This window comes from Parasteatoda tepidariorum, chromosome 10 (genome assembly GCF_982258835.1).
Source record: "Parasteatoda tepidariorum strain Cologne lab strain chromosome 10, Ptep-v5.0, whole genome shotgun sequence".
NCBI classification, from domain to species: Eukaryota; Metazoa; Arthropoda; class Arachnida; order Araneae; family Theridiidae; genus Parasteatoda; species Parasteatoda tepidariorum.
Genome location: NC_141764.1, coordinates 59,557,738 through 59,584,458, shown reverse-complemented (window position 1 = coordinate 59,584,458; position 26,721 = coordinate 59,557,738). Strand labels below are relative to the sequence as shown.

Below are 26,721 nucleotides of genomic sequence, written 5' to 3'. Positions count from 1 at the left end.
ATAGAAAAAAATTTCCATGACTGATAATAGGTATATAAATTATTATGTCCTTACATTTAAAAGAGAAAGTTTTACAAATAACGTTACAATGAAATAAACAAATTGCAGTACCGTAAATTATTCATGGCTTTACTACTTTTTAAAAGAAAGTTTTCTATACAAGGCTGGGAATAATTCCAAAACTTTCTGAATAAATCAATTTTATGTTGAATAAACTTTTGGAAAATTTGTAATTAAATTACAGAGAGTTTCTTTTTTAAAATGACTTTCATAAATTAACAAATTCTATTTTTAAATTTACTTGTAAAAACTATTATTTAATTGGTGTAAAAAATTTTTTATTCTTAAATTAACAATTTTCAACATGCTACTTTAGTTTAAAAACACTGTCGTCTTGATTATTGCCTTAGTCAAATAAGGGATTTTTTTTTCTTCAAATCTTCAGTTTGTTTCGATAATTAATTCTAATATAGGTTAAATCAAAATTATGAGATTCTAGTAGAGAAATTAATACTTGAATAATAATATATATATATAAACTGACTTATCTAGAAATTAAATTCTCGATTGAAAAATTAAAATGAAATCATACTATATAACATTTTTAAAAACAAATTTCTTATCTGTATATTCTTGGAATAGCCTCAGAGAACTCCGTCTCACACCTGCTTTTCAATTTGTTGTAAAACGTTTTCCTGCGAATTTTATGGAAATCCGGAGCATGGTTATGTGTCTCTATAGCATTTTTCAAAAAGCCATTTATTGTAGTGAGTTTCGCTGTGCAATTTTTCTGTTCACATTTCCAATAACTAGTTTTATATTTATTGTGCAAAGTAAACAAATAATTTTTATACAGTATCAAATAGCCCCCTCTTGAAGATTTTAAGTAGCTTATTTCCGACATTATTTAAAATGGCTAGAAAAAATGTTGTCGATTGAATATATGGTTAAGCGATAGTAAGAGGAAAATCTATTTTCGCTTTCAGGTTTTCCCCAAAAAAGGATTCTGTCCCCTGTATAAAATCCCTCTATACCCTTCCCTCCAAACGGACCCCTGGAGATCTCCCGTGCCCACAGGTGCACATCATTAATTATCTATTGGGTGAAGTTTCATATACACGGTTTGGTTCTTCTTCCTCCTTTTCTTCTTCGCTTGGTTGAATCTCTTCCTGGAAATCGAGAGACATTGGAGGGGCTCTTTCCCTTTCATTGAAGGTAACGTTGCGGCTGATTATAATCCGATTTGTTTGTCTGTCGAGAGGACTATAACCCATATTAGAGTGGCCGACAAGTGTCATTTTCTTCGAGCGACTGTCTAATTTTCTTCTTTGGGATTTCGGTATCAAGACGTGAACTTCGCTTCCGAATACTCGTCAGAACTTCAGGTCAGCTTTTCTTCCGTATATTAATTCAAACTGAGTGAAATTCTCGATATATCTGGTTGGGGTTCTGTTTCCAAGATAGACGGCGGTTTGAATAGCATATCCCCAGTATGTTTTTGGAAGTCTTGCGTCCATAATTAATGCTCGGGCTTTTTCTATTAGAGTCCTGTTAACCCTTCGGACAATCCGTTGAGCTCCGGTGTGTATAGAGGAGACGGGTCCAACTTTATACCTTTTTGTCTGGTATACTTTTTCACTTCTTCTGATAGGTATTCTCTTCCATTATCACAACGAACTTTCTTTACCGTTGGATGTGATTTGAGAAAATGAATTAGTTCTTTTCCGGTTTCTGTTTTGTTGCGTAGTAGTCGCACTTCAATGAAGCGACTGTATTCGTTTGTGAATGTTAGAAAGTATCTTGCTCCTGATGGAGTTTCTGGCGAGATGTGTTCTCAAATATCAGAATGTATTGTTTTCCAGGGGGCAGTTTCTTTAAGCCTGGGTCCGGCTTCCATGGGCGTTGCACTTGGCTTGGCAAGTGGGCAAACGTTACTGAATTTATCAGTGATAAGCAGAGACATAAGTTTCATCACATGCCTGTATGGATGAAACATCCTGCGGTACCATAACATTCGATCTGTACTTGTGGTTGTGATCATGGCAGTGGCGTCAATTGGTGTAAAATCGCATTGGTATTGGCCCTTTTCATTTCTAGTTGCAAGGTGCATGTTCAGATTATTTAATTTTGCGAATACTTTTTCTTCTTTAAATATTACAGTGAATCCGGCTTTTTCTATATTTTCACGGATATTAATTGTCCGTTTATTTCCGGCTCATAAAGCACGTCTTTGAGGGTGAATTTTTGACCCTTGGAATTTTCTCTTTCTATGTCTCCTATACCTAGTATTTGTAATTCGAGGCGCATTGGACGATTCCGGTGTGGGGTTTCAAGTCTCTGAACTATTCCCTTTTTGAACTCATGTGCTGAGATGCTCCTGAATCAATGATCCATTCTGCGCAGCTAATCTTTTCTCCTGCTGTGAAGGTGGCGGCTGACGAAGCATTTTCCATGCCTTCCCTATGTCTCAGATTTCTACAGTCTCTTTTGTAGTGTCCCCGGAGTCCACAGTTGTGGCATACTCCTTTGTTGTTCCTGCAGTTTCTCGCTGTGTGACCTTTTCTTTTGCAGATGTTGCATACCAGGTGGTTTCTCCTTAAAGACGTCGTAAATGCTGCCGTGTCGCCTAGGCATTTGGCTTGACGTGTAGGGATTTCCTTTCTGTATTCCACCAGCAAGGCTTATGCATCGATCAGTCTGGCACATATATGACCCAAGTCCGCAAACTCCTGTAGTAGGTAGGTTTTTCAGAGCAGTTTTTGTCCCTTCGTATTTTTTAGGCAGCGACATCAGTATGAAAACTACAATGTCTTCGTCAGGAGCCAATTAACATTGGCTCATGATGAAGATGTCAATGGGTTCATATTGGTTGTTGATATATTGCATCAAAATTCCACAAAGAGAATTGCTGGAAGCATCAGTTACCAAATAAAAATTTCTCGTCATTTATATTTTTTAAAGTGGGTTTAAGTTGTAACTGTTCTAAAATATTATTTAAAGCATCCTGTCATTCATTACTCCAATTAAATATAACATTCGTTTTTGTTAAATTATTTGTTATAAATTTTTGTTGAATTGAATGTTTGAAATAACCAACTGTACCGTTATGATACTTAAACCAAAAAAAAGAAACTTCTGATTTAGCCTAAAATACATATGCGTTGTGTTATCATTTTACCTTTAAATTTTGACTTTGACCAGATTCCAGCATGGGATACTTACCTATTTATTATGATAATGTGACCTATTAAGAACACATTTTAAAAATAAGAAAAATAACACATTTATTACGAGTAAAAATGAAAAAAGTTGTCCGAAAGGTCTGGCATCAAACAGGAAAGACGAACATCATCGATTACCACGGGCTAACATCATGCCCCTTATAAGGATATGTTACATACCATATTCCATCGCACAACCCTTTCGGGTACACATAGTTCTTTGCAGAAGCGATTCATATTCATTCAGCCAACAGGTTACATACATAAAATATTCACCAGCCCACGTGTGGCAACTACCACGTGTGGTTTCCTCAGGTAACCGCTTAATAAGCGAGCACACATTCTGGATCTGCTTGCATATATGAATAAAATATGCCTTACAAAAAGGCAAACGAAGTTCACCATCAACTAACAAGCATTTTTCAATTATACTATATCAACCACTTAGGTAAGTAAACTTTTTCTGAACAATATTTCAACCTACATACTTATCACATGAACACTAACAGAATGTATCAGCATATATCATTTTCAATCATCTCACCCAGTGGGTTGCCACCATACAGTATAAGTAATTACAAAAAGTACAAATTAAATTTACAACTAAAAAGTGAAATATATAAAATTAAAGGCTTACATTAAACTTATTCTTAGTTAAAATTATAATATTGAACAATAAAATTAATTATTACATTTATGTAAAAAAATTAGAAGTTTAGAAAAAAGGTTTATTCTCACTGTCATTAGCAGAAAATTTTTAGACTCATGCTGCCACCTATTGGCAGAAAGATTAATAAAAAAAAAACTATAAAGGAGCTTTATCAGTACACAACCATGCCTAAAAAAATTTGAACTTGCTTTGCATCTTTCGGAATAGGGAATTTTACAATTTTATTTACATTTTCAGATGCAATTGAAAAGCCATTAGAATGTATATCAAAACCTAAGTATTTAATTTCAGATTTACATACCTGGATTTTAGCTGGATCAAGAGTTAAATCTCTTTAACCTGTCAAAAACTTTTACCAATAATTGTAACATTTCCTCAATGGAATCTGAAGCTAAAGATGTATCATCCAAAAAATATTGCAAATTATGTCCTTTAATATCATCTAAACATTTAGAAATTAAATTATGAAAATATGAAGTACTGTTACGAGATCCAAAAAGTACACGAGTGGGTTGAAAATTACCTATATCACAACAAAATGCAAGTTTCGATTTATCTTGTCCTTTTAATTTTAATTGAAAAAAGGCACTCTTTAAATCCAAAACAGTATAGTCGAACTTCGATAACTTGAAGTCTCAGGGGACCCCCCAAAAATATTCGATTGATCCGAAGTTCGAGTTATTGGAGTTACCCCCCCCCCCCGCTCCTTTCCTCTGGCACTCAAGTGGCCTGTGCTATAAAATATGTACAATAGTATGCATTTTAATTTTTTAATAGCATATGGAAACAACGAGAGAATAATAGGGTCTGTTTTGGTTGAAAAACTTTGAATCTAGTTTCCGGATGTATGTCTCGAACAACATACGGCATGGTACTCCACGGGAAGGGATTTAATTAATCACCGAGGTTTCTTTGTCTTCCAATGGCCATCAACGGAAGTTTTTCAGTCCCATTGGCGTTCGCGTCAACCGTTCTTTGCTGAGCTTGCCACCTGAGCACTTCTCACTACGAAACATCATTGTCTAGTTAGGCATGCATTTAAAAAAAAGAGTCCGGTTTCATCCAAGTTGAACACATCTTTCGGTGCATATGACTGCAGAAGATGTGGCAAACTCTTCCTCTCGCATGTTTCATTTCTCGATTTCATGATTCATGTTTCAATTCTCGCATGTTTCATTTGAAACATCCTTTGCTTGTCCGTGTAGGGTGCGGAACACGATCTTGTTCCAGCCATCCCGTACTGGCTTTGAATCCCGTGACGTTCAGCAGGCGAGCCAAGTCCATTGCCTTTTCTTTTAACAACACTCCGCTGAGGGGAATGTTCTTGCTTCGGTGAGTTTCGAACCATTTCAGAAGTGCTGCTTCTACGTCAGGAAATGCACACGTTTTTGCGCGTTTACTGGAAGAGTCGGCTCCCAATCCAAAGCGGCTCAAAATCTTTTGTTTATCCTTTAAAATGGTAGATAAAGTGTTTGGAGGAATGCCATATTTAGTAGCCGCATCTTTCTTGACCCTGAATCTAATAAAAACTTAAAAAATTGGCTGCCGAATCATGGGTTTAAAATCTTTCTAGTAAAAACATTATTGATATAAATTAATTCTTTAGGTATTGAATTACAATTTTTAAAATAATCTTTAACAGTATCAAATTTATCAGAATTCATATTAGAATTAAGGCAATTATTAAGTCTTTGTTTAGGTGAACTTGTTCGTAGATGTGAGGACACTATGTCACCCTCTAATGACCTCTTCTTAAGTTTAAATGATTCTTATAGCTTGATTTGGGTACAGTTTTCTCAGAATTTTGTCTCATTTGACTATTATATTGTCTTACATTATATCTCCGTGTATTAAAATTTTGAAATCTATTAAACCTGGGAGGATAATTGTAATGAGAAAAAAACGAGGTGTCACATACTGTGGACTATACAATCTATGATAATTAGCTGGGCGAGTAATCGCCAAATATAATCGACAATGGACCAGCCATAATGTGCCCTCTTTTATTGCAATAGTGACATATAATTGATTGCTGGGAATTTTGATGATTATTTTTCAAATGGTTTACGCTTTCATGTATGCGTAGATTTGAAACCTCTTTTTGTCGAGTTAGGGATAATTTGAATTCCTCACATTTAGCTAGCGCGTGTTGCTTTGAGCAAAATTGGCGTGTAATTTCTTGTCCCTTTAATGCTAAATTTTGAATTTGGCTTTCTAGACTCTTTAAGGTTTCATTTTCTAATTTGTTTACAGTTGTATGGGAGTTTAACACCTGTACAGTAGCCTTTGCCATAGCCAACTTATTGGGTTTAGTATACTAAGGACTCAAAATCACTTAAATCTTCCAATACAAGTGACTCTTTCATTTCAATGGGCAATCCATTGATCAGCTGGAGGGCTTTAATTTGATTTAATGCTTTAATGTCATTTACCGAAGTAAATGTTTTTGCAATCAAGGACTCAATTTTATGTGCAAAACTTCGAATCGATTCACCTGGCAGCAAAAACATATTATTAAGTGAGATCAGGTTACTAGTTGGGTTTGCACCGTTTTGGAAGAATTCCTTTAAATATTTACATGTTAACTCAAAGTTTGCATTATCAAATTTAGGATTATTGGCCACAAAGAGCCCTAGAGATCTCGCAAAGGCAATAAAGAGGGCGCTTCAGTTGAAGACAGCCCAGTAGGTACTTTGAAAAAAGTAAACATTGTGATGATCACATCACAATTTGGAACTTGATTAAAAGTTCGAGTTAGAGGATTATTCGACTTATTAGAAGTCGAAGTTCGACTGATGAGGATTTTCCAGAAATATTATGCAAAATATCATTAATTTTAGGAAGACAAATTTTAAAACTCTCTTTAACTAAGTAATCTGTAAACAATAACCATTCGAAATTTTTGCTAGTTAGGATCATTCACATAAGGCTTCTTTTTCACTAAGATCACAGGAAAGAAATAATTAGAAGAAGAAGGTTTAATAATTCCAGCATTTAACAAATTTTGAATTTTATTTTGGAGAAATTTTTAGCAAAGTTTAGGATAGGATATGGTTTAGTTTGTATCGGAAATTCATGTATCAGATTAAATTCAAGTACTACCGCATCAGTAAACCCCTAAGTTGCATAATATTGAGAAAAAACTTCATAATTATTTAATGAAACTTTAAGTAACTTTTTAGCATCTGCTTTATCCAAATGTTTTAGGTTAAAATCAGAAGCCCTAAGTTCTGCTGCCATACGGCTAACTGATATTTGAAGTGGGCTAAAAATTTGCTGGCACTGAGCAGGGCCTTTTTTCTAATGAATCATTTGATATGAGTGAAGCCATTTGAATCTCCGGTCAGAACGACGAAGAAAACAAAAGCCGGCACGTGGCTTCGCTGACACCGGGGAGAACAAGTCATAAGATTTCCACCACGTGCACGACCAATACTTTACCAGAGGAGAATCAATAAAATAAAAGGATGATCTTAAAAGAACCTCTGTCGATCTTCATTCAATAGCAATGGCCACCGCAACGAGAACCCTCACAGCAAACGGAAATCCGCTTGTTTCTAAATCTAAACAATATTTAAAATTTATTAATTCAAAAAAGAGATTTATAGACTCCTTTAGCAAAAACGGTAGAATCATAATTCCGTAAAAAATTTCAGCTTCGCATCTTTTTTGCACATCTATTTTATTATTTATGCTATTTACATACTAAGTATATTTTATTCATAAAAGTCTTTTCATCATTAGTTAGTTTCTTTAATTTGTACAACTTTAATAATTGTGTTCCTTTGCGAATACCATTAAGCGGGAAATCTTTACCAATATCTATAGAAATAAATCTAAGAAATTCATCCATCTGTTCATTAACGTCAAAAAGGATTCGATACTTTAATAACATCATTTACTGATATCTTATTGTTAATATGCCTTCAGCGAAAAGAATAAGTTAGCGCCATTATGTTTCATATTTTTATTTTGTCTTGGCACTTCTTTTAAATTTTTTTTGAATATTTTAATGTGTTATTTTTATTTCCAATGGCAGAGAACTTGAGATAAAGGGAAAAAAAGACAAGAACAAAAAAATGAAACAAAAAAAATGTCATTGTTCCATTCGGCCTCGAGCCTCCCAATAACACTCGACCAAGGAACTCCCACGAAGCGCTCTGCAGTGTGAAATGTGATGATCATCCATGATCACGTGATCCTTACAGACGTAACAAAAGGGGTCCGGGAGGACATCAATAGAAAATAGATGTCCAGCCAGACAGTCACGCCGAGTACAAAGTCTGAACATCGCAACCGCAACACGTCGAGTATACTCCAGAATACTCAGCTGATCTAAATGTCCCCAACTTTTGGAAGCAGTACGTGTCCTTATATCTCTATTAAATCGAGGAGACACTCGGTTCTTAATAAGTCGCTTCATAGTACAAAAAGGAACGTTATTATTCATGAGCTGCAATACGTCAGTGCCTCGCTTCGCCTGTGCGTCTGCCCTCTCATTTCCACTAAGCCCACAATGAGCCGGAACTCACTGCAGAACAGTCGCTTTTCCCAATTGTTCCAGTTTTTTTTAATGGATAGTTGGCACTCCAGTATATTCCTAGAAGATGGGACGAGTATGGAGCATATGGACTGGATAGCAGCTCTGGAGTCAGATAAGATAACAGCATTTTGAAATTTATCACTAAGAACAACCAACTGCTGAAGAGCCATGCGAATAGCTGAAACCTCCCCATCAAATGCGGTTCGGAAACTTCCGATTGGGGCATTAAACGAAAACAGTTAATGTGTTAACGTTAACAGTTAATAACAAAACACATTTAATTAGTCTCTTAATAGGTTTTAGAATAATGAAATGAAACCCCGAACAAGATCTAACAGGACTTGAACATGATCCTCCCTCCTCCTTCCGTTCTGTTCAGATTTGAACAAGGAATTAGCAGACCGATCATGTTTTTCCAAAGGATGCACTTCGAAACATGTGCAGTTTGGAGTTGAACTACTAGTTTGCTTCTTTTAGGTTTATTCATTGGCTGTTTATATTTCATTCAAAAAAGTTGGCAACGGGACTCAAAAATTTTATATATATATAACCATTTCGAAGTCACGAAACATTTATAAGAACGTATGCTTTAAACTTCAAATAGTTTTCATCGAAGTCTGAGAATATACTTTATAATGGCTGGAGTTGAAAGTTCAGAAATTACGGCAATCAAGCGAAAATATAATGAAAACGATGTAAGTATATTTTATAGTAATGTTTATTTCATTGTAATATTAGTTTTAAAAATAAAGCTATTTTATTCTTTTCAAAGTTATTATTTATTTTAATTGTATTTTATTATTAAAATAAATAATTATTATTAAAATTATTTATCTAAAAATTTATTATTTAAATATGTAATTAAAATTTTAATTTCAAAATTATTTTTCCATTTCCTTAATTATAATATTTTATTTTTAATTTTTTATTTAATTTTCATGTTAATGCTTTTAAATTTATTTAGTTAATAGGTTTTACTATTCCTTTTTAATCATTCCCTTTTGATTTTAATAATGACGGTTATATAAATATTATGTATTTAATGATATTATGTATTTTGTATTCTTTTTTGTTTTTATAATATAGAATGATTAAATTTAAATATAAGCTTTATTTTTACTTAATTTTGATATTTTTACAGTTTATAATTTTCATATTTAATTTTCAAATGTATTTCATTTCAATTTTATTACTAAAATTTTATCACCATTTGGTCAAGAACTCAAAAACGTTTTAATATTACAGGAGTGCAAGTACATTGGACATAAGAATGGAAAATTTCAGAGAGACAGTATCCCAGAACATGTTTATCCTCTTGGCAACCATCTGTTTCTGACTTTGAATGCTTACAAGAGGAAAGTAAAGATCCGTATAAGAACCTATAAACTTCATCGTGAGATGTATTATCTCTCCAAAGATGGCGTTACTGTAGAAATAGCCCAGTTTAATGTGTTGAGCAAAACATATGTGCCTCCGATATCGGTATTCGATGTTGTTGATATTAACATGTAATTGGATGCTTCAGATCGAGAAGAAAGAGATACCTACTACGTCCAAATGCAAGAAGATAAATATTTCACATTATCTCATTAGTATCAGTGTCGAAGCGGTCGAATCTATAGATCTACTGTAGAAATAGATTCTATGCAATGGTCACAACTCGGTCAAGTGCTCGACACAGTGATTTGTAATTATATTAATTTAAAATACAGCGCCGTTAAGTTTAATGAACTGTTCAAACGACGCACGTCATGTAGTGTTCTCAAAAAAGTGTCTGACGAAAGCATGGAAAGATTAACCTCGTCATCCATGACTCGTATCGTAACGAATTTTGTGAACAATCACATTTCTCTAGAAAAAGGTCTATAAACTATACAAAGAACCGACGAACTCCCAGAAATCGAAGAAATTAACACAGTTTCTGATTTTTATGAATCGTACTTAAACCTGAACACAGTAAGTATAGTTACTGACTTTGAAAAGGCGTTAAAAAAGGAAATATTTTTTACTTCAAGGTATCCCTTTCCCTTAAATGACTAAATAAACGAACAATATCTGAATACTGTTAATATATTTGAATTGATAATGCTTGCAAAAGTTGATTTTTGTTCATTTGATGGCATCAGTGTTTAGTTTAATAAATATTATGTGATGTGTACTATTATAGTTGTTATTTGTGTTTTTAAACCCATAAGAATGTGTAATTTAATATTCGTAATAGAACTACGTAGTATGGTATTTTAATTTTTGTAGCATTTAATAATTTAAAAGATAAGAGGTATTCTTTTGACGCCTTAATCATTATTATAGAAAAATGTTTTGCAATATTTTTTTTTTATAGATAATCACTTTAGTTAAATTATTTTTTCATAGAGGGCAGCACTGATAATTGTGTAATTTAATATTCGTAATCAAAATTATTTTAATTTTTATAGTATTTAATCTGTTAAACGCTAAGAGTTATTCTTCCGACTCCTTAATCGTTATTATAGAAAAAAGTTAAGCAATAAACACTGTAACTAAATTATTTTCTCATAGAGGGCAATACCAGTAAAATGCGCTTCATTAATGGAAAATTTATCTAGTAAATTTAAATGATGATGAATTTTTTTTCGTATTTAGATAAAATGAACACCCTAAAATTTACTTATAAATAGATGGAATTTTTTTAATATTTATTATTCTTGCTAGAAAGCAATATTAACTTTACGACAGTGCTACATAAAAAGCATTCTTTTAAAAAATTATTCATTTTGCTCGAAACTGGATAACAAATATAAGAGTGTAAAAGTGTCTAGCTTCTAAATAGTATTATGAATGAACAATTAAATGAATTATACATATAGTAAACCTGAACTTCCGGGTAGTTTTGAAGGAATAAATGCCTTACGGAGAGTTTTAAAAGGCAAATCTAAAGTTAAAGATATAAAAAAATGGTTAGAAAAAAAAAAGATTCTTATAATTTACGTAAATCTCTTAAGTTTAACTTTAAAAAAAATAGAGTAATTGTAGGAGGAATTAATGAACAATACCAAGCTGATTTAGTTGATTTGAAATCCTTATTAAATATAACAAAAGTCACAAGTATTTGTTGACTTGTATTGATGTTTTTGCAAAATCTGCATGTGCTATACCTTTAAAAGACAAATTAGGTAATACTATATTAAGAGCATTGAAACAAATATTTAAAGAAAGGAAACCCGAAATATTACAGACAGATTCGGGAACAGAGTTTAAAAATAAAATTGTACAGAATTACTTGAAGAAAGAACAAATTCATTTTTGTACAACACAATCAAGCAAAAGCATCTGTTATTGAACATTAATAGAACCCTAAAACCTAAAATGTGGAAATATTTTACGGAATACAATACACGTAGTTACATAGATATTTTAAAAAAAACTTATTTTAAGCTATAATCATAGTTTTCATAGGAGTATTCGGAACCAGCATCCGTTACAACTGCAAATCAAGGAAAAGTGTGGCAAAATTTATATGGAGATCTACATATGCTCAGAAAACCAGTAATAAGTTTTAAAGTAAGAGTTCGTGTTAGCAGAGAAAAGGGTCGTTTTGAAAAAGGCTACGAGCAAAACTGGACGAGTGAGTTATTTACTATTACTCACGTAATTCCGAGAAATCCTAATGTATATAAAATCAAAGATTTAATGAATGGAAATATAAAAGGAACATTTTATAGCGAAGAATTACAAAAAGTAGCAGATTCCGGTTTTTACCCAGTTGTAAAGGGGGTTTAGGTGTGGAGGTTTAGATCCTGAAATATCTAAACCTCCATAACAATCGGAGCAGATTCCAGAAGAAACAGTCGAAATAACAAACGTGAAGGATGAACATTCTGACTTCGAAGGACAAATTTTGAGAACGGCCCCAAAACGTTATCATGAAGTTGCTAAAGAAATATTCCAATTTTTACGTGTTCAAGACTTATTGAAGTGGAATAACAAAGTTGAAATTATTCACAAAGAACAAGTCATTCCAAAAACAAGTATTGTACACTTAGTGAATGATTTATTACGAAATAGAAAGAATGCTCCAAATGGGCGCACTACCTTTTTGACAATTTTAAAAAATATGAATTTCCCTTCTACATTAGAAATCAACAGAAAATTGTATGCAGTCCGTAAAACTGTAACAAAACCTGCAAAAAAACCTGTAATGTATGCTAGAAAAAATTCATGGATTAAACTCAAAATTTATTAGCTATTTTATTTGTGTTTGTTTAATTTCCTTATCACTTTTAATTAAATATACAAAACACAATTTTGGAAATACATTTTTTTCCAAATACCACAAACTAAAAATTGTAGTTTTAAAACAGCATTTTTAAATCGATAAAGATTCTTAATTATAAATCAGACAAACTCAAAGTTAAGCAATTTTCTTTTTATTATGACAAAGAAAAAATACAAATTTACAGAATTGAATTCCGTATTTTACAAAAAAATCATTCATTTTGTATTTGACAAATCGTACCCTATATGGTACTGTCCAAAAATCCTCTACAACAGCTCGTTTATCAAAACTAAATAAATATTGTTTAGTTTCTTCTTTGTTTTCCATTTTAAGTTCTTTTACGTTAATTCTGAATTTTACATTTTCAGTTACAATAGGTTTTCTATTACCGTTAACAATAACGTTTTTTAAACAGTCAAAATTCAACTTACAAAAGTTCTGATAATTTAGAGTGAAACCTCTGATTTTGCAGACAGTATTTCCAGTCGCAGTTTCATAACCATAATTTTTTGGGCCTGCAGTTACGAATTCTCGTATATGTGATCCATCTAATTCTTCTGTAAAATCTCCGTTTCCTATCTCCGGATCGTTTCTTCCGTTGGAAATGTATATTACGCTATCAGTATCATAGTACAGCACATCTTTGTCCAGGTCTATTAAAGTGTCCAGTAGTTTCAACCGGGCATAGGCTGTTGTAAAGGCCGCAATAAAGACATTACCACGGAAATTACTCTCCACAAAATCTATTTTAACTTTATACTGTATCATGGCGATCTCCTCAGTCGGAAAAGCATCATTATGAATCAGAAAGATAGAATACAAAAGTTTTAACAGTGCTAAGGTAAAACTACGAGTTAAGAAATAGAAAAGAAGCTAACCTCACTTCACTAAATATTTTCTTCAGTCGAAAAATATTTGTTAAATTCTTGAATTGAAGATATAAATACTGTTTGTAGCTTATCTTCGTTTTGGCCAAATTTACCCCAGAAAGAATTCAACATTAATTTAGTAAGAGCTCTTAACCCTGGATTTTTCTTAATATTGTTGGCATCCAGAATTATTCCTTTTTTTCTCAAATAATCCGTAATGTACACTTCTCTCTCCTTTTCCGATTCACACCCTAAGGGCCAACCCGACGACTCCTGTTTGATTTTCAGGAATAAATCTATATATGGTTTAAAAAGACTATCGCTCCTATCATTAAAATGGTAAATTTCGTGAATCTCTAGCGAACTATAATTCATAGAAATTACTTTTTGTACTTCTATTGTGGTCCAAGTACCTATTAATGATCTTTCACTTTGAGTATGATCACAGGGAGGATTTTTCCTCGTTTCTATTCAGGTCTGACATAGACCAAATGTCAGTTTACCTCTTGATCTCACAGGTAGAACAGGGTGAAAGATATTTTTAGGGGGAAGTATCGTACACAAAATTAACCCGAAGTAGTTTTCAATTGATTTAAAATTATTTGTAATTATAATAGGATGCCCTACTGGATAGGAGCAATATTTGTTTACGTAAGGATAAAGACTTGTAAAATCTATGTATTTTATTTTTTCTGGGGCTTTGGCACAGTGCTAAAGTTTGGAGACTCCCGTTCTTCCTCCGTAAAAAGCTGATCGAGGGTTCAATCTAGGTATGCACTGTAAAATATAAAAATCGACCTTTGTGTAACATGCAAATATCGAATTGATTTTAAAAATAGAAATATAAATACATTAAATCCTAACAGCCATTCTTTAAGTTCTTGGTTATTTTTTTCTAAAATCATGCTCTCACACATATGTCACAATATAACCAGCTTTTTTGAGGGCCTCTTTCCTTTCTTTTGTTTCGCTTTCCAATTTCCACATCGGCTTGTTTATGGTGGGATGAATCGTAAAAGGTTGAAAGCATTCGGTGCACCCATGATAATGACATCCGTAAAATTCATTGACAGTGTTACTTTCTTTGTGAAAACCATCAACATAGCGGTTCAGCATATCTTAACCTCACCGATCCCTCTTCTCGAATGCTGAGTAGTGCGACCTGAAATTGAAAAAAAAAATACTTTTAAGAATGACAGAATAAGTTATCTATAAAAAATTAAAAACTCGACCGCTTTTAAATTCCATGAAACCTAACCATTCTAGGGCAAGTTGACTTGTATTAGTATTCTTTACGTATCCATTTTGAGGAATTATGGCTATAGAGAGGGTAGAATATACTCTCTAGAATATACTTTATGAAGAGGGTAGAATAAACTCTCATACATGCGGCTGCGTGCTGAAAAGGATCAATGCCGGTCAGTTTAATAAAGTCCTCTCGAAATGTAACGCAACAACGCCTTTTTATATCAACATCTGATCTGAAATAGTAAAATAAATTAGAGGATATTAAAACAGCTGTCAAGTATTTGAAAACTCCTATTTATTACCTGCAGTACTTTGTTAATTCTTTTCTGAAGTTAAAAGATTCATTTTGTCTATAACTATACCAGTCAAAACAATTTATTCTATCTTTGGTTGACATAGTATCGGGACAGAAATGCACCGAGTCAGGTAAAGGTCCTACGTATTGTTGGTTACTTCTGAAATTAAAATATAGGACACGTAAAGAGAATACTTTAAATTGTTTTAGAAATATCTAAATGAGAAATTAATATTTACGTTGTATTGAAAAGATGTGGAAAAAATCCTTTTTTAATTTCCTTTAATGCATCTGGCAATCTTGATAGTGGCATAGGTAGAAAACTAAGCGAATCAATTATTCTGATTTTTAACGAGGGCAATGTCAGGCTGAGAACACAAATATGTGGAAAATTTTTCATATAAACCTTGTAGCAGTCTCCGCAAAGTCCGAATTGCGCACATAGAGATACATGCTTTTTGTTATCATTTCTATGCCTTTAAAAGCAGTCTAAGGAACTGCACATCTTGTTACAGTCTGGGCAATTTACGGGGCGGGTTACAAGACAAGAGTCTGAAAAACACGTAGGGCATTTGTTTTTACATCTGTGGGCAGATTTAGTCTTATAACTTATGTCACAGTAATAGGAAGTTCCTAAAAAACCAGTCATCTTTGTAAGTACATCATAATGATTCTTTTTTAACCATAAATTTTTTTTTGATCTATCAGGAGTGCTGAAGGTTACCTAAAATAAGAATACAGCACGATAAGTTTCCCCGTTAAAAATTTTGGAATCTCGTCGACAACATTAATTTGAACATCTAAATGCAGCGCAAATTTTTCTATTTCCGAATGACCACAAGGTCCTAAAGAAACATTTGCTTTGCAATGCAATTCTCTTGCTAAAACACCTTGAAGAGGTTTATTCCCTGCACTAATATATTTTTTCCTCGGGTCGTTTTCTCGATTCCTCGGTTCAACAGCAACCACTATAGCTCTTGAGCAACATAACTCATCTTGATTGTTTATTGTAATTATAGACTTCTTAGATTTTGTATTCAAGGGTAGATTTAATATTTTGGTTCTACTCGAACCAAGCGGTCGCTTTATTGTTAAAATATTAATTTTTAGTGAGGAATCCAAATCAACTTTTTTTCTCGAAATAATGACTTTCTCAATCTGAGAAACAATTTTTTCTGGTGTCATTTCAGAAACAGGCATAAGTTTAGTGGATAAAGGGCTGTCTAAACTTGTAGTATCTACACATATCCTAATAAGATCTCCGGGGTTGAGAAACACTGTAGAGCGTTGAATTATTCTATTAAACAATTGTAAGACTCCTTCCTCTACTTCTAATATCGAAATATTACTTCTTGATTGTAAATTAAATATTATCTGATAATCTATTTCTTCCCCGATACATTTCTTTATAGTCCGCTTTCTATTTTCTTTTGGATCAAACTCCACCAAATCCTAAATTAAAAAAAAAAAAAAAAATTGCAATTTTTACTTATTTTTTTAAGATATGTTAAGTTTAATGCAAAATTTTAGCTCTTGCGTTTTGATTTGAGGTTGAAGTCCTATTAATTGATCCACCACCAGTTTGAAAGGAAAAATTTTCGCGTTCAAGGAAATCTAACTCCATCTCATCTAACTCTAGGTCCTCATTTTCTAAAAAAGACTGTACGTGGGGATCTATGATTTCATTGTCCGGTAATTCTAGAAACCACTGAGTATCGGGATTGCAAGGCTAAAATAATTTTGTTAAAATTATTTACATTGTATGCATTTAGCATGTACTATTAATTTTAAAAATAAGTTTTCCTTACAACAAAATCATTTTCTTCGAATTCTTGGGATAAAGATTTTCCAGACATTCTAAAATTATTTTGAACTCTCTTCAGACCCCTAGGAGGAGATTTAAAATAACCTTTAAAGCTTTTCGCAGTTGATATCTACATAAATATTGACAGTGAAAAGTTTCATAGATGTTCGAGTATTTTTTTAAAACAATTTTCGAGATAGAGCATTTAAATTTAAAATTATTTAAATATTATACTTATTTTAATATTACTATTATTTATTTAAAGTGAAATATTAAAAGTGAAGCATTACAAAAGCCCACTGTGACTAGAGAGCCATGGAAATATTGGGTCCACTATTTCGTTACAAACATCGTGAAAATTTTGTAAATATTGCGCACAGGCTACCTTTACTCGTCAGTCAAGTTATAATTTAAAGTAACACTATGTATTTTGCATGATTATACATACACTGAGAAGCAGTAGGATAGTAAAACTTAAAATCATAAAACTTTTTACTTAGAAATTAAAGTAATACAAGATATGAGTTTTACATTTATTATTGTGAGAGTCTATCGTTTAGAAAGATGAGAACATTTTACAAAATATACTATTTCTTTAAAATTTAATTTAAATTTCTAATATTATTTTATTTATAATAGACAATATTATGTGCTATTTAAAAATAGATAAAAAGAGAAATTAGCTACTTAAAAAGAAATTTAAAATATAACTTACCTATAATATGAAGTCCAAAGAAAGTGGATGTTTTTTTCTACGTGGAGAACGTAGCGGGACCACTGCAGACAACGCAGTGCATGTACGCATCATCATCATCGAAATATATCTGGGGCCGTTAGCGTCCTTTTCCCCATTCGTCTTGTATTGTGGTCTTTAAGTTGGTTCTTTCTGGTAATTGGAATAAAAGGAAATTAAATATTTTGTATTTTAGTTAAAATTACGTCACTACAAAAATGAGCTGCCATCGATCTGAGGTGTATGCCTTCTCTTAAGTTTTCAAAAGTAAAAATTTCGTTGAATCCTGCGGTGTCACAATTTATGGTCTTTTCGAAAAAATCTGAAATTTAACTTTGCAATATGGTGATCTAAAAAATTTATGTTGAGGCCGCGATGTATGTTTTTATCGCAGATAAACCATCTTGCTTTTGTTATTTTCCTGAGGATTTTATTCTGGGATATTTTGAGTTTTTTAAGGAGTGATGTGGAGATGTTGCACCAAGCTGGAGAAGCATAAGTTAGGATGGGACGGATCATCGAGATGAAGAGTAAGCGTTTAAGCTTGAGTTCCATTTTGGAGTTCTGAAGAAGGATTTGTAATCTGTGACAGGCTGCTTGTGCTTTGTTGATAACTGTTTTTACGTGATCTTTCCAATTAAATTTGCTGTTTATGACCAGACCAAGATATTATGCGCTTTTGACTATGGGTATAGTTTCGTTGAAGAGAACAACTTGATTATTGGGAGGATAGTTTTTCTTTTATGTTGGATGATTAGTAGTTTCGATTTTTGGCCGTTGACTTTAAACTTCCAGTCTACACACCTGGTTTCTATTTCCGTAAGCTTTTCTTGGAGTTTCTATAGGGCAATGTTGGGATTTTTGGACTTCACGACAATTCAGTGCATGTACGCTCTTGATCCTTGCAATATTTATACCATGTACTTCGAAGACTTTAACTTCAACTTACAGTTCGCGATTCCATTCAAAGTTTATCATGCAAATTTATAAATATAATTTGCATACGAGAAGAAGTGAAGTGAAGTGAAGTAGTCGACCCAACCGGTTTAACTCACTGGTTATCCTCAAATGTTTAGTTCCTTTGATTTATGGTGACAGATACACCAGGAGGTCGTGGGATAGTGGTTTAGACGACAACCACTGTCCCCTAACCTCTTTTGTCAAGGCTTCGATTCCCAGGTGGGTAAATGACTATCAATTTCCCTTATATGATTCGGGTAAAAAATTCATTGACATGGCTCGAGCGCGTTACAATTATTTTGATCAAAGATGCTTTTCGATGATACTTAGTTTATAATCATTAAAATTTCTCGATAGATTTCTTTTTTATAAAATTGTATTTAATAAACAAAAAAATAATAAATAAATAATTAAGAGAATTCTGGAAAAGTTTATTTATTATATTTATTACGTTATTAAAATCGCAAACACGTTACAAGTATCTCGATCAAAGATGCGTTTAGTTGATACTCATTTATTATCACTGAAATTTTTTTCCAGATTCCTCTTCCACAAATTTTTATTTAAAAAACAGTAAAGTAAAGGAAATATCTGGAAAGATATTTTTTATTATATTTATTACGTTTTTATTATATTTATAACGTTAATAAAAATAACATGCGCTTCACAATTATTTCGTTCGAAGATGAAACGAATTTATGCGGCTGGTGTGCGATGCAATTATTTTTGATCGAATATGCTTTTAGACACTATTCGTTTATTATCATAGAACTGAAGAGAATCGCAGTAAGGAATATAGATGCGGCAGCCGTACATCTCAGCAGCACAGATGAGACACACTATACACTGGAACGATAGCTGCAGTTATCGCGCATGCTCAGTAGGAGTATCCGGATCCACAGGAAATTATTTGACGTGAGGTCATTTTCCCATTCTGTGTTTATATTTTGAGTAGGCGATATCTTTACGATTATCTATCTTTCACGATCTTTATTAATAATATAACATTTTATATTATTCTTTTAATATTTCTATTTATTTTTAAATAATTCATATTTTTCTTAAAATTTTATTTCTGTAATTTTTTGCCATTTCATTATGTTATATATATGCTTTAAAAATATCTTTATTTGGCCTTTTGTTTCCTCACATAATATCTCTATTTATAATAAGTCTATAAAACTTTATATTCTTTTAATATAACTTCTTAGATTACTCGTTATTCTTATAATTTATTGTCTTTGATTCGAGAAACAATGGAATATTTTTCTGAGGATTCTTTATCAGATGATGATGATGTTAATGCTCTGAGTGCAGAATATAAATACAAAGGATGGAAAATATTGGATTCATCCTTACACCAGAAACTAGCCCATACATTGCACTTTTGTTTTGACTGAGGAAATGAACCAAGATTCTGTGAAATTCCAGCAATTTTATCGGATGTCGCCAGAATCTTTCTCTTGTCTGATGAGCTTAGTTAGTGAAAAACGTAACACTATAAGTGCAGATGGGGTGATTTTCATTATCTTTTGCCATTTCTTATATTATTTTTGAAGATATACATGATCTTCGAAGTTCCTATTCTTTGACATTTCCTAAGTTGTTTCAAAGTATACTGTATCAAAATGTCATGCGTTTGTGTTGTACATACCCTCCAACTGCTACGGAATTTCCGTAGTTTCAGAAATCTTCTTTTCAGACGGTAGCAAAATTAATGTCTTAATATTTAAAAAAAATTAATTTTAGCGTAACTTGTCCACTATTACTTATAAAAGTGCAGGCCATATGGCTAGATTCTTAAGTTCTGATAAAAGTTTTATGAGAGATCCATTTGCTTTAAAAATTTCTACTTTGGTTCGCTACCACTAGAAAGAATTATTTTCAAAATCTTCCTAAGTTGGAGGGTATGTAGTTGATTATCATAATAGGGGAGAGTTGGAGAAAACGGGATACCATTATTATTTTTATTTACTACGGAAAATCTGTTAAAGAGAACCGCACATTATTTTTATTGCTACATCACTTATTGAAGCACAGAAAAAACATATTTTAAACTAACTTTAATGACTGTGTATTAAATTTTGGCTGTGTTAAGACACATATTATGTTGGGGTCACTTATTGACTTGGGTTAGTTAAAACAAGATTAACGTGAGATTTAAGTAGATACATATTATATCCACAATTACACCTAATATACATTAGCTATTAAACTCGAACATATAAAACACAAAATGTTTAAACAAATGAATTCATTTACCTCAATCATGTGATACTTGATAATTTTTAATCAAGAAAGGTAATGCTAAAAATACCTCATTGAATAACATATTAAGCATTTATCTCAGCATACTAAATGATTAAATTTAAATATTAGAATATAATATCAAAACGAACTGGCCAAATAAATTAATCAGAAATCAGCACGAGTAAAAATTAAGAATAAAGGAATACATTTTAATTCCATGTGGAATCACTATATTATAGGAATAATGCTGCAATCAAAATCTACTCTTAAACATTATGCTATAATAATCATTCATAGTGATCGACCTAATGGTAACACGTGCTGGAAAATAAATTAAGATCTTAGGGTTAGTACAAAACGTGTGAGAAGCTCAATTCTCTAGAATAAAAAAAAAAAAGGAATTTTGGAATAATCTAAAATTAAACAATTAATTAGAACCAAAACATCAAGGACAATTGAAACAAAAGTATACTTACAAAAATATATTTATTGTCTTGGCTATCTATCAAATATCATATTCCCTTTACACAAAAATGTTCATTATAAAACTCACAAAATAATTGCCAGAGCTTATTCATCCTGGCTGTAAAATAAATTAATTGCTTAGAAAGCAAAAAATTAATAAAAATTTGTTTCAGATGTAAAAAGATTGAGGTGCATGGTTTTTATCAACAAGCACATACATTCAAAAAAAAAAAAATTATACTCTCAAGGAGTCTCTAGCAGCACACTCAAAAATTAGCTTAGGGGCCGAAGCCCCCTAGCCTCACGAACACCAACAACCAACTCAAAATCCTGTTTCTAAACTGGCGGTAAAGATGAAATCAGACTGATGCCACAATAAAAAGAAAAGTTTTTCTATCACGTCATCGGCTTATCAGCCATACATTTATTCGCCTCTTCTTTAGCGGAATTCCAAGACTCTTCTCCTTCATCTGATTGGCTCCTTTACCGTTCTATTGTCCAATCGGAGATGATTGTTGCCCGAATTATAAGCTATCCTAAGACACTGCATTCGATGTTGTTCTGTTTACAAACTGAAACTAGAATGTCTTTAAGATATATGAGAAAATATTTGTGAGTTCTTGTGCAGAGGTGTGATATTATTATTAGAAAAGTGTTATTACAATAAATGTTAAATTCCTATTTAACACTGTGAAATGGAGAAAAAAAAATTTTTTTTCCAAACTCTTACATATCTCGTTTTAGCATACCTGGGTTGGACAAAACGGGACAGGGCTTACAATGTTTAATTTTTTGTGTAAAACTAACTGAAAAACATAATTAACTGACAAAACTTACACAGTAAAGCAAAATTTCTAAAAAATTTATTTATGGGATATTATTGCTTCTAACATTTTTATGTAGACTGTTGTCTTATAATTAAGTACACAAAAATTATGATGCTACATATGTTTTTAAAGGTTTTATGAATTTTCAAACATGAACGCTTATTCGGTAATTTTCACTGTCGAGATGTGTCTGGTGCCCTTATGAGGGATTTAACCGGGATCCTAGGGATCCGTTAAGTGATTGTTGTTGTATACACAGAATGCTGCACCAACTCCTTGTTCTGTTTTTGAGCCATCAGTGTAGATATTTGTTATTGTTTCTATTGGTTTACATGGTGGTAGAGAGATATATTTATAGCTTATTTTATCCGCTGGATGAGTGCAGTTACTTTTAATTTTTTGTTGATAGTCTATTGCATTAATATTGTATTGATCATTAGATGTGTTAAACCTTAGTGCATTAGCTATTATTGATTCTTTTAGAATTTGTAGGTGGAGTGGCGGAATGCCGGTTAAAACGTTAAGTGCTACACTTGAAGTTGTCTTAAAACTCCTTGCTAATCTGATTAGTAGTGGTCTTTGTACACTGTTTAATGCATTGATGGCTGTTTTGTTTAAGTTGGTGCCCCATGCGGCTGATGCGTATGTGAGGGTTTTTTCTGCTACCGTGTGGTACCAGAGTTTAAGCAGTTTTGTTTGGATTCCCCAGGTCCTCGGGGCTAGTTTAATTAGTTGGTTGTGAATGTTGGTGGCTTTTGCCCTAAGTGATTTAATATGTTCGAGAAAATTAAAATGTTGGTCTAGGACGACCCCTAGGTATTTAATTGAAGTTACTGATTTAATGGATTGGTTATTAATCTTAACTATTGGTGGTCTTTGTTTAAACGGGTTTTTAAATGTCATAAAGTTACATTTGTTAATTGAGAGATTTAGGTGATATTTAACACAAAAGTCGTTAAAGGTGTTCATGGCCATATTCGCGTTAGTTTCTAATTCGTTACGTTTATTGCCTGATATGATGAAACCGTAGTCATCAACGAATGCTATTGTCTTGACATTGTTTAGATTAAAGTCTTGCAGGAAAATGTCCGCGATAATTAACCACAGGAGTGGGCCTAGGCATGACTCCTGTGGGCACCCCTTGTAGGTGTTAAGTTTAGTTTGTCCTAGACCGCCGTCAAATTCGATTGATCTATTGGTTAGATAACTGTTAATTAAGTTTACTAACTGCTTAGGGCAGTTGAAATCATTTAGTCTTGTTATGATTTGGTCCCAATGTATTGAGTCGAAGGCGCCCTTAATGTCGACCGATATTAGCATTTTATAATTTGTGTTTTTACAGTTTTTGTTCTTTTTTGCTGTTTTTGCTTCGTTTATTACTAATTTAAGTGCTGATTCTGTTGACCTGCCTTCTCGGAAGCCGAATTGTTTTTCACTGAGCTTATTGTTAATTTCTAGAAAGTGTATTAGTCGTTGGTTTATTATTTTTTCTAATAGTTTGCCTAAAGTTGGTAGAAGGCAGATCGGCCGATATGCGTCCGGTTGTGTGGTGTCCTTGTCAGGTTTGGCGAAGTACACGACGGTGGCTGATTTTAAGTTGTTTGGAAAATGATTTAGTGTTAAGCATTTATTAATCCAGATTGTCAAAATGTTCGGGTCGGCCTCGAAGACGCGCCTCCAAATCATAAAGTCTAGCCCGTCTGGACCTGGTGCTTTAGAAGTAAGGAAGGCAAAGAGAGCATCTCTCACCTCCTTTGTGTCTGCGTGTGGTTCAGAGTTTATGTGATGTGTGTGTAGAGGTGGTTGGTCCGCGATGGTATCGTCTTTGTCTGGAAAGTGAAATTTGGATAAATACACCAGGGCTTCCTGTTTGTTTGGAATATTATTGTTAGGTAATTTTAGGTTTAGGTCTGTTGGCTTGAATAGTTTACCGTGGCCCAGTTTATAAGCTGCACCATAAGAGTCTGAATGATTATTGCAGAATTGCTTCCAGGAATTTTCTTTTGCTTTAGTTATTAGTTTGCGGTAGTTAGCTCTTGCATTATTGTATTCTACTTTATTTAGTTTTGTTTCTATTGGGTCTTTACTTGTTTGTAATCTTTTATTTAATGCTTTTAATCTATTTCTTTCGTATTTTAGTTTATTTGTCCACCATGTGGGCGTTGTTGAGGGTTTAATCTTTCGATATCTATATATTTTTGTTGCTATTGTTGTTACTGTATCAATTAGAGCCCTGGTGTGCTCGTCTAGGTCTGTTGTTGTTACTATATTATTGCAGTTATCTATTAGGCCTGAGGCCTCGCGCTGTATCAATTTGATAAATTTAGGATGATTGCCAAAATTAGTTTTTAGACGGTTTGAAGTTGGTACTATTAAGGATTGACTAAGGTTAAACGTTATATATCTGTGATCGCTCGCAGTATGTGTATCGTTGACGGTCCAGTCGTTGACTAATATGGAGCCGTCACGATTTCCTAAGGTGAAGTCGGGATTACCCTTCGCGTGTGGCGTATAAAAAGTAGTTAGTGGTGATTGTGAGTTTAATCTAATCAGGTCATGGGCAATATTAAAGTCTATTAGAAGATCTCCTCTATTGTCTGTTGCTGTGTAGCCCCATTGGGTTGACCTGGCGTTCAGATCTGCACATAGTATGAGTGGTTTGTCCGATATCAGGCCGCTCCACTCATCTAGTGCTGTTGAGAGATCTGCGTGTGGCCTGACGTACTGCGAGCCGATGATGATGTTACCTAATGAAGTTGTTATATTGGCAAAGGCTGCTGATTCCGTTGCTGGTATTAAATTTATAGTTGTTGTTTTGGTTAAGACCAACCAGGCCTCTTTATTGTTTGAGTGATGTGTGGTCCACTGATTTGGGTAGCCATATAGTTTGCTATTTGTTAGATATGGATCTTGTATTAAAATTAGATCAATTTTATTATCTTGCGCGTATCTGGCTGAGAGGGCTGTTGCCGCTCTGCAGTTGTTTAAGTTTATTTGGAGGCATTTAATTTGGCTTGGTAATTGGTTAGTCATTTTTACTATTGTTTGTTACTTACCTTGTTGCAGACAGATATTAATTGACTGAAAGATAAGGGTTTTTAATAAGTTGAGTGGTCACAAGCTCGACCTGGAGTTGTATTGTTATTAGATTAATTTGGAATAGGGATGAAAAAAAACTTAATTATTGATTGAAAATTAGCTATAAGTTAAATGGGTAGAACTGTTGTTAATTAAATTTAGAATTTAGATTATGGCCAATAGCCGTATTTAACTTGGTGATAGGTTGGACAGTATCTGTCGTTAGCCTTATGATATATATCTAGTGGGTACCACTCCGGGTCTTGCTTGTGGTACTCGTTCATGTAATAACAATTGTAGCAAACACAGGAGTCTTGGTGGATGCAGTTTTTGGAGTGATGTTTGCCTGCGCAGTGCATGCAAATGGGGCCGGAATCGCAATCTGATTCCTTGTGGTTTAGGTTTTGGCACTTATTGCACCTGTTAATTCTGACAAATTTTGAGATTTTAGAGCGGCTGAGTCCGAAATATATGTGCTGCTGCCTGCAAAGAATATTGGCAGAGACTTTGGTTAGGGAGATCACCCAATGCTGCAGCAACTGGTTACTCCTGTGTTTGTTTACCCTATACAGTTTAATAGGAAAGTCTGTTTGGTTGGTGCCCAACTGTGCGTGCAGCCTACCGAAAAGACAGTCCTGTGTGATATGAGTTGGTACGTTAGTTATGATTATGTTTTGTCTTCGTTGTTTTGGAATAACGACTTTAAAGTCGTTGTTACTTAGGTCGTTGATTAGGGTTTGTTTATCTGAGTCAGAGTCACAGTTAATAGTAATTTGTTTAGGTTGAATGTTTACTTTCCTTACAGAGGCCCTAGTCTGCAGTGAGGTAACTTTATGTATTAGATCTTGCTTATTAGCGTTTGGTGGAATGGGTAAGTTAATGATGGTGGGGAGTCTAGGAGTGGGGGGTTGGTCCTGCGTTAGAGCGGCGGCTTGAGCGTACGTCCTTGGCGTTAAGTCAGTTTGTTTTGATTGATTCAATAGGTCGTCAATCTTAGCGTTATTCGCTTTAATCTGCTCATGCAGAGATGTGGTAACACTAATCAGTCCATCAACATCAACCAGTGTTACCGGTCCCTCTGTCTGAGTGCCAGTTGTCTTGGACTTCTTGGGTTTGGTTTGGGTTTGTTTTGGGTGGCTTGGTTTTTGGGCCAACTGTTGGGCCAAGGTCTGATAAAGGTTCTCTAAATCCCTGATCTTAGCACTGATGTCAATCGCAAAGCACGTCTGTTTAGCCTTCGCGTCCTTCGGCAGGTGGGGTGTTGCGAGATTTTTTAATCCCGTGATACAATCTTGTAAGAGAGAAAACTCTTGTCTCACGCGACCAGTCAAGTCAATTTCTAGTCCTATCAGTGACGCATTGGCCCTAGTCCTATGCGAAACTGGGGGGGGGGATAGAGTTACCTCTAGCAGTTGGGACCTCCTCCGGATCGTAAACATCCGTGTTCCGAAAAGTTGTTAAAGGGGCCAGTTGATTGTACAGGGTGGCACTTTGGCCGAATTT

The 26,721-nt window shown here is 33.4% G+C and overlaps 1 protein-coding gene across 1 annotated transcript; it reads left to right on the top strand.

Annotated features, from left to right (window-relative positions):
- Nucleotides 1–3,269: 3,269 nt before the first annotated feature.
- Nucleotides 3,270–14,720, top strand: LOC147802958 (uncharacterized). Its single transcript, XM_087153858.1, has 2 exons — nt 3,270–9,129; nt 9,680–14,720. The coding sequence occupies exons 1-2, from the start codon at nt 9,070–9,072 to the stop codon at nt 9,944–9,946; spliced, it is 327 nt and encodes a 108-aa protein (XP_087009984.1). The 5' UTR covers nt 3,270–9,069; the 3' UTR covers nt 9,947–14,720.
- Nucleotides 14,721–26,721: the final 12,001 nt, after the last annotated feature.

What these genes read in the sequence shown, in the direction of transcription:
- LOC147802958 (XM_087153858.1), top strand. Translation starts at nt 9,070, where the DNA reads ATGGCTGGAGTTGAAAGTTCAGAAATTACGGCAATCAAGCGAAAATAT. An exon ending in GAAAATATAATGAAAACGAT is followed by an intron (nt 9,130 to 9,679) that starts GTAAGTATATTT and finishes TTAATATTACAG; the next exon opens with GAGTGCAAGTACATTGGACA.